The sequence below is a fragment of the Bidens hawaiensis genome, unplaced genomic scaffold (genome assembly GCF_021521415.1).
Source record: "Bidens hawaiensis isolate Kalapana, Puna unplaced genomic scaffold, B.hawaiensis_p1.1 tig00024027_1, whole genome shotgun sequence".
NCBI classification, from domain to species: Eukaryota; Viridiplantae; Streptophyta; class Magnoliopsida; order Asterales; family Asteraceae; genus Bidens; species Bidens hawaiensis.
This window is the reverse complement of record NW_027493788.1, coordinates 282,060-291,064: the sequence shown is the minus strand read 5'-3', so window position 1 is coordinate 291,064 and position 9,005 is coordinate 282,060. Positions and strand designations below refer to the sequence as shown.

At 36.6% G+C, this 9,005-nt stretch overlaps 1 protein-coding gene and 1 pseudogene across 1 annotated transcript; one reads left to right on the top strand and one right to left on the bottom strand.

Moving 5' to 3' along the window:
• The first annotated feature begins 229 nt into the window (after positions 1–229).
• LOC143568619 (amino acid transporter AVT1C-like) lies at positions 230–6,673 on the top strand. The gene is made up of 12 exons (XM_077054731.1): positions 230–453; positions 3,049–3,293; positions 3,902–4,116; positions 4,385–4,408; positions 4,761–4,941; positions 5,023–5,245; positions 5,390–5,525; positions 5,605–5,624; positions 5,757–5,902; positions 5,992–6,035; positions 6,443–6,505; positions 6,578–6,673. The coding sequence occupies exons 1-12, from the start codon at positions 230–232 to the stop codon at positions 6,671–6,673; spliced, it is 1,617 nt and encodes a 538-aa protein (XP_076910846.1).
• Positions 6,674–7,568: 895 nt separating this feature from the next.
• On the bottom strand, positions 7,569–8,685 carry LOC143568625 (guanylate kinase 2, chloroplastic/mitochondrial pseudogene; annotated as a pseudogene).
• Between the last annotated feature and the right edge of the window lie 320 nt (positions 8,686–9,005).

Here is a 9,005-nt window from a genome sequence, read left to right as displayed (position 1 = left end):
AGACTACAACAACTAGGTATATATGCATCTCTCTGCATGGAACATCCTAACAACGACTCATTCTCAGTTTCCACCCAATAATTAAAAACTAGGTATGTATCTGGCTCTGCATGTATATATGTATCATCTAAAAATATATTATTTGAATTATAAGATTATGATCCAAAGAGAGGAATTAAGATATGTAATAATGTAATAGGTTTGGAGGTTGATCAAAAGCTGAGAAGGAATGAGTAATCAGGAATCTGATTACATATTTCTTGCGGATGAGGGTAATAATATCAATGGAGATGGGAAAGAAGAAAATTTCGATGCCGATGAAAATGAAGATAATAATATAATTATGGATAGGAAGGATTGTGAGTCTTTGACATATGCTGATGATGATGAACCTCTCCCTCTAAGCAAGTTAGCTGATGATTCTTTGGACCCTTCATGGCCTCAAAGTTACCGGTACCACCCCCTCCCCCCCCCCCCCCCCCCTTGCTTTTTTCACTGATTTAAGGATTCAAGGAAAAAACATGAAACCAACTTTAATTGTAAATAAAAATATCCTGTAAGGTAGTTATATGTTTTATAAGGTTCCTAAAACCCTACTTAATTCTAATATGGTGCCTAATAATATTTTCAATATTCTTGTTAAATGCTTAAGTACACACCCTAGCTCACTCCATTTACCCATGTCAAAAAACAAGGAAGAAGAAAGCATTGAGATTTTGAAGTCTTTTGAAAATGAAAGCCCAATGTAATGTATTATGTGCTCTGAAGCACGGGGACGGCTTGGAGGTTAGAGTACCGGTCCTGAGGACAGCGTGGGGACGGAAACGCGACCGAAACACCTTAGAAACGTTTCCTAAACGAACCTGTTAAATGGGGACGGTCAACAAACGATTCCGAAACGTTTCTATAGCCAATAGCATGGCGGAGCGTGTTGGTACATAAATGTCAGTAGTTCATAGTCTAGCGTTTGTAATCGAGTCTGTAATGTAATTATGTTTAAGTTTATGTTTATGTATGTAAGCGAAGTTGTCAACAAGTTCGCTTAGGCGAACTTGTTGAACAAGCGAAGTTGTCGACAAGTTCGCCTAGGCGAACTTGTTCAACGAGCGAAGTTACTGACAACTTCGCCTGAGGCGAAGTTGTCGTGTATTTATATAACCTACGGGTTTACGGTGCACGAGTGTTTTTGGTTAGTCACGTGTAATTCAGAAGTTCAGTGAACGTGTCGAGAGTCTGTAATAGACGTGTTTCAAGTTATAATATATAACGTGTTCGTTTGTATCGCGTGTGATTGTTTTACGTATTCTACGCTCGTAACTACCTACGCAGGGATTCCGCACCTACGTAGATAGCGATATCCCGTGTAAGATCCGTCCAGGAACCTACAGAGCGGACACATGGCATATTCCGGTGAAGAATACTGGCGTCGGAAAATGAAGAAGGAAGAAAAAGTAGGCGGCTGAATAGTTTTTTTAGGGTTAAATAAGTTTAATTTTAACATTTGACCCCTTTATGTTTCAATCATTTACATTTAGCCTCTAAAATTTGTAACTTTTACATAAAATGTTAAATTAGGTTATACATTTTAAAATTTAACCCTCTATCTATATTAGTTTACATTTGGTCATCAACTTATAATTTTATACATATACATAAAATGTTTAAATTGATTATATATTATATATATTGGTAAAAAGTACACACTTATTTATTTTTTATTGATAGTTAATTACCTATCATTGATATAGTTTTTTTTGGAGTTTGCACTTTATACTAGTATAAGTCTATTTTGAACTTTGTTTAATATATTTGTATTTTTATATTTTTGTTTTTGCCGTACCGGTATCTTGGATTTTTGATTTTTACCGTTTCCCGTACCCGTAACGTCTCCGTATCCTGGCTCCTTACCCGTTCCCGTGCTACTTAGATTATGTGGTTGTTTAGTTTCTAATTCTTTGTGTTTTTTCTTATTTTTAATTTTGAACAACTTTTGTACATCTTTCTTTGTAAGATTTGACATCCATGCTTCTTTAAAGTTCAATAGTGAAAGTATTGAAGGTAACTAGCCTCTTTGGAACTTCGGTATATATGCTGGTCTGCTACCGAAGTACCTAATGTCATCATCACATCAACATACTCAGTAAATCCTATCAATAGCAAGGCTATGGTAGATTCTAAGTAGGGTAAGATGTAGACAGTCTTACCTCTACCCCGTAGAAATAGAAATGGTGAGGCTGTTTCCAGTGAGACCCCGGCTCGATAGTAGTTTTCCATCAAACCTTGAACATAAGGCACATAACACTCAACTATCGGCCGATTAGTGCATGCACCTTTGTCTTTCGGCTATCAACGCCACTACATGATGCCTAATTAACCTTCTGTCACTTTTAACCCTATTTTCGTGAAATAAGTAAAATAACGTCAAAATTAGTAAAATTTCACTCCCCCCCCCACAGGGCCCACACATATATGCATTATGTGCGCACACCGCAAACAGGGCGTGCGCATATAATGTAACTACTACTATTACACCCAAAACTGCCTCTGGAATGACATTTCACCCAACCTTTGTGTTGATTCGACACTTGTATAAAGACTTGGTATAATTTCAGTATCGAATTTCGCAGACTTCTCATCCTTTGAAAAACCTTCTATATTATTTGATTATTGATTTCATGATATGCAAAAAACTTTATCTGAAAACGAATTGTTTGGGATTAAAGAGATATCCAGAAATATATGAAATCCAAAACTCTTACATGTTCTTTACCTGTTTCTTTGTCAGGATATCATTCAAAAATTGGTAAACCTCACATTATTAGTTATAACATACAGTTAAAAATCGGATTCTAGTTGCTTGTCAAAGTTTCCAGGTTATATTCGCACATATAATCTGTTTACATATATAATTAGAGCCTGTTAGAAATAGTGACTGTGACAATAGGATGAAAAAAACTGAAATGTATGATTTGATTATAAAAACTGTTTTTCTATGACCAATGTGACTTACAAATCTTTTTTAATTTCTTTCTTTGTTTGGTGTTTCAGGAGATCAATGGATCTTTTAGCAACTCAGAGTCTGAACTTCCTGGGGTCTCCTAAGTTATCACCAGTAGGTGGTTCATCCATTCCGTCATCGCCTAGAAGGAGGATAATTACTAGTTCAGAAAAACCTCTCTTGTCTGCAGAAGAAGACCAACAGCTACAAGAGCATCATAGTTCTGAAGCTTCATTTCATCCTCAGAAATCTCCAACGGTTAGAAAGAGCTTGTTCAGTCAAGCTGTGATTAACGGTATATATACTGCATCTGTTAGAAGATACTACAACAATAACCATCTCACTCATAGCATAGCTAGCTATTGATAGGGTCTGCGAGTGTGGGATATAGGCAGGCCATATCTCTATTTCATAGGATAGAGAGGCTGCTTCGATCCAGGGAGACACGCTGGCTCCAAAATCATACATGGACATAAAAAGCATATTAGAAACATGGAGTACTAGTATGGAATCTAAATGGCAGAAAACAAAAACTACTGAAAATATAGAATTAGAAAGCTATGTACCGAAATGATTTGATTGGGAGATATTAGTTATGTTTTGTTTAATTATCTCTACCATAATCTAGAGATATGATTTGATTAGGTTCAAATGGAATAAACAAGTTTACCTGGTTTCATTTGTCTCACTGGAAGAAACCTCTCTATCCTCTGGGACAGAGGTATGTTTGCCTACATCCGACCCACCCTAGACCCTACAAATAGCTTTGTTATGATGCATGGGATTTTACTAAGAATGGTTGTTTGTTGTCGTCATTGATGTCTTCAATATTCCTCTTAACACATGCTATATGTGGCTATTTGCATTACATAGTGATTTATGGTGCATGATGATTTCTTGTATGGGTGAATCTTCTTTGCGGAGTAGGACTTCTTTCTACTCCTTATGCAGCGAAACAAGGAGGCTGGGCAGGTATGTCGGTGTTATTCATCTTTTGTGTTCTTTCGTTCTACACGGGTCTCTTTCTTCGTTCTTGTTTGGAAAGTCAGCCTGGTCTTAAGACCTATCCTGATATCGCTGAGGCTGCCTTTGGCAAAGCCGGACGTCTTGTCATCTCTGTAAGTTTGATTAATGTTCAAGTGTTGTAATTTGTGCTTTATTCAAGTATGAATGTTTTACATGTTAACCTTGATTACTGTTGTTGTTCTTGATTACTTTCCTTTAAGCCATATCTTTTCTTGTATAATATGAGAAGTGGTTTTTGTAAGCTTGTTTAAACTCTATAATTGTTTCTAATAAAAGAAAGATTATGGTTGTTGCAGTTTAACAGTTTTACTAATTGTTTGATCAACTAATGTTATAATCATGTTTATTGTTTTGGTGCAGATTATTTTGTACGTGGAGTTGTATGTAAGTATCTCGCAGGAGGCATAGTTAACCACTTTTCCTATGTTTCAACCAATGTTTTCATAACCGGAAATGAGCCACTTCGCTGATCCACTGGTCATTAATAATAATTTTAAAACAAAAGGTATTTTTTTACTAATTTAAAACAAAATTATGAACCCTCGGTAGGTAAATGACATTTTTGGATGGAAAACTAAAAAAATTGATGATTCGGTCCAGCCACCGGTTCCCTAGCCAGTTCAAATAGAGGCGGTTCAACAGGCCAATCTGGTCTGGTTCTGAAAACAATGGTTTTAACGACTTTACTTTTACTATGGTTTTAACTAAATCACCCAATATCTATCGTACGTTGCAGTCTGCATGCGTTGAATATATAATCTTGGAGAGTGATAATCTATCTTCTTTGTTTCCAAATGCACAATTAAGCTTCGGAGGATATCATTTAACTTCCCATTATTTGTGCGCAATAATGGTCACTTTTGTTGTTCTTCCAACAGTTTGGCTTCGTGACATGAGCGTTCTCAGTTACATCTCTGGTTGGTGCAAAATATAATAACAAAATATAACAGATTTTAAACTTTATGAATTCTAACTTTCTTCTTTGTGTTTGTATCCAGCTGGAGGAGCTTTTGTTTCGTTTCTTTTGGTCATTTGTTTGTTTTGGGTTGGTTTAGTGGATAACATCGACTTTCAGACTGAAAGTACAAAAACGTTAAATCTGTCAACGTTGCCGGTGGCCATCGGGCTCTATGGTTATTGTAATGCAGGGCATGCTGTTCTTCCTAACATTTATGCATCTATGGAAAAAAGAAGTCAGTTTCCTCTAGTCCAGTTTGCCAGGTGGGTACTTAGTACTTACTTAATTCAAGCAAAACAAAGCCCGAGACCCGGGTCATATAACATTAAATATTATATAATATAAACAGAATTTCATAAATATGCACCTTACTGAATTTCATATAATCTTAAAACAATTTTTTGAAGCTTTGCAGTATGTACCTTACTTTATGCTGGAGTCGCGATAATGGGATACATGATGTTCGGTGAATCGATAGAATCACAGTTTACTCTCAACCTACCTTCAAATTTTGTTTCCTCCAAAATTGCAATCTGGGCTACGGTACGCTAACTAGTTATCGAATGTGCGATTAGTTTCTGAAATCTCTTTAAAGTCATGTCTGTTATTTGTTCTTCTGTAGGTAATCAATCCATTTACCAAATATCCTTTTGCTATAAGTGATAATCAAGACTCTTATAAATATAAACATTTTATCACTATTTTTGCACCATTATAATATGAAACAGAAACATGATCCTAAAGAACAATTGTATATTCCTTAACAAGAATCACATATGCTATAACTATATCTCCGGTGGCGATGTGTCTTGAGGAACTGATACCGTCAAACCATTTGGGGTCTCACGTTTACTCCTTCCTCATTAGAACAACATTGGTGGCCTCTACTTTGGTTGTGGCCCTCACTTTCCCGTTCTTTGGTAAGTTCTCGCAGCTCTGATATACTTAGTCGAGAGGTTGAAACACATCATGTATGTATATAATTGTGATCGTTTCCTTCTTTTTACAGGGTTGGTAATGTCTTTGATTGGATCATTACTCACTATGCTAGTGGTAAGTTCTAACTTTTCATGGCCATATATCTACTTAGGAGTGTGAATTTCTTATATACTGATATGCATATACCTATAACAAAAATCACAAGTTTGGGTTAGGTATAAAAGGGCTGGGTCAGTTTTTGGTTAAACATGCAAACGCCTTTAGCTAAACAGGTCGTATTCAGTTCGACTTTTATACTTCAAGAAAATTATGTTCTATATCATGTCTTAAACTGGTTGGGAGTGAAAGTTCCAATAGAAATAAGCCTCATGATTTGTATTTAAACATAACTGTTGCATATATTTATCTTTGGGTAAAATGTGTCATGTGTTCGGTCTGACCCGCCAACCTGTGAGCACGACATATTTAGCACCTATACGGCTGACTGAGGACACAAAACTAACGCGATTTTTTTGTTCCAGTCATTGATATTTCCTTGTGGTTGTTTTCTGCGCATAGTCAAAGGAAACGTAGCTCGCTTTCAGGTATCAAATACACTTCCCTTAAAACAAACATACTTTCATTCTTACTCTTCCATTTGATTGTTTGGTTGGTAGGTATCGCTTTGCGTATTGATCATTGCAATCGGCATTGTCTCACCAATGTTTGGAACATACACAAGGTTATCTGAGATCGTTCAACAGCTTTTATAATGGTGTTTCTTGTTCTTGTTTTAAAACTTGTATGACACTCTGTTCACAAGTTATCAATATCCTATTTTGGACTGAATCAAGAACAACGTTTGTTATATTACAACTGAGAATCAGACCGAGTATACGTGTTCCCTCTATGTATGTTATGGTGGGTGTAAACGATCCGAACCGAGCCGAGCCGAGCCCAAACTCGCCTAGGCTCAAACTCAGGTGTTCTGTGCTTATTTCTAAAGCTCGAGCTTGGCTCGAGATTTCAAGCTCAAGATCGGCTATTTTAGTCTTTACTAACTATAACTAATATATACACAGGCTAAGTATAAAATAAAAACCCACTTGAGTTATGAAAACTCTAGAAACTCATTCTCAACCAGATGTTTTTAATTAATGTTTAAATCTTGTGGTCCACAATTAAAGTGAATAAAAATTGTAAATATAAATATAACTTTTTCTCTCTTCTGAAAACATATATAAAAATTAGTAAAAAAATGTTAAAAAACAGCAAAACATTTTTTTTATGTTTCGATGTTTTGTATTAAATGTTACAACATATATTACATGTAACAAAAAAAAACGATGTTACATATGGTTTTTGCGGGTTTTCACAACTCAAGTGGGTTTTCATTTTAACCTTACCCTGTATACACATTTATAACTATTTCTTATATATAGTTTAACTACAATTTTTATATATGACATAATACATATTATTTAGTTACTTTTAACATAATTTTATATATAATTATAGTAGTAATTGTAAATATATATATATTTAATTTAATATATTATATAACAATATATAAAGCATAGGCTCGTTCAAGCACAACTCTTTTCGAGCTTTTAGCAAGCCGATCTCAACTTGTCTCGTTTACACCTTACGGTTTACTGGTTTTGTTGTAGCAGCATGATTCAGATCATTCTTAAAGCAAGATAACAAAAATTTTATAGATTCAAAGCAGTGTAAAACCAGTTTCTGCATTCAGGAAGCAATCAAAACATGACAAGACTCGAAACTCATCAACTTAGAGCAAATGAACACATACAAAAAACCAGTTTAACAAGCATTCACTTAACCAATCAACCAAAAACCATATGAAACCAAAGGTCCAAAAAACATACATTGTTAATGCATCTAAACCATCACTCTCCTCTGCACGACTTTCGCTTTCTCCGCATCTATAATCGACTCCACCATCTTAACACAACTCTCCAACTTCCCTTCCGCATTCACCACCACATAATCAAAATTCTTCATCTGCTTCAACTCTTCCCGAGCCGTAGCAACCCTCACCAGCAACGACTCCTTACTCTCCGTCTTCCTATCAATCAACCTCATAACCAGCTCGCTCTCACTCCCCGCCACCAGAAACACGAAAACCGCAGAATCCCCAAGAATCTTCCTCAGCGTCGACGCGCCCTGAATATCGACCCGCAACACAATGTCATACCCTTTCGCCATATAATCCCGAATCTGCTGCTTCGGTATCCCCTTATAATCCCCATACACCAATGCATACTCCAAAAGCTCATCATCTTCTACCATTTTTAAAAACTCATCTTTGGTTACAAAATAATAATCTTTACCATGCACCTCACCGGGTCTCATGGCCCGACTCGTGCGGTCACAACAAAGTGAATATTACTCCTGGCTTCTCTCAGGCATTTTATCAAACAGTCTTTGCCCACACCACTTGGGCCACTAATAACAATAACCAAAGGCCTTGGATTTGGCGCCAAAGGCTCAGAGCTGAATGATGAGCCCATGGTGGTTTCCAGTGACCGGTAAAGTTCGGTCCCGTCGGCGGTTTCCGGCGACGGAATTGGGGCGGCGGGTCGGCGGTTGTCGGACATGGTTGAGATTGAAATTGATTTGGGGGTTTTGAAATTGGGGGTGAATTGGGTGAAGACGAGTAAAGGGTTGGTGGGTTTTTCGGTGAGGAATAATGGGTTGAGCTTGGAATATGGGATTGTGGTGCACAGTCGTCGAATTAGCATCGGATTTAACGGGGGTTTTGACGTTGTGGGTGATATTGTGGGCAGAAACAGAGGCGATTATGCAAAACTGGGCACTCTGAAAGTTAATAGTCTTGAAACTTTGGAAGGTAGGTCCAATTATGATAGCTGGATGCACATTTTAACCGGTTACTGAAATTGGTTTTAACTGATATGGAAGAAACCGATAAGAACTGACTGTTGGGGACTAGTTAGATATTTTCACATAGAAACCGGTTAAGAATTGGTTAACCAAGCACAGGTTAATAAGGTTAGTGTTAACATGGTTAATTTCAATAGGTGATTATCAGTTAACCGGTTAATAATCGAATTGGTTATAAGC

What these genes read in the sequence shown, in the direction of transcription:
- LOC143568619 (XM_077054731.1), top strand. Translation starts at nt 230, where the DNA reads ATGAGTAATCAGGAATCTGATTACATATTTCTTGCGGATGAGGGTAAT. An exon ending in TCATGGCCTCAAAGTTACCG is followed by an intron (nt 454 to 3,048) that starts GTACCACCCCCT and finishes TTGGTGTTTCAG; the next exon opens with GAGATCAATGGATCTTTTAG. An exon ending in AAATTGCAATCTGGGCTACG is followed by an intron (nt 5,526 to 5,604) that starts GTACGCTAACTA and finishes GTTCTTCTGTAG; the next exon opens with GTAATCAATCCATTTACCAA.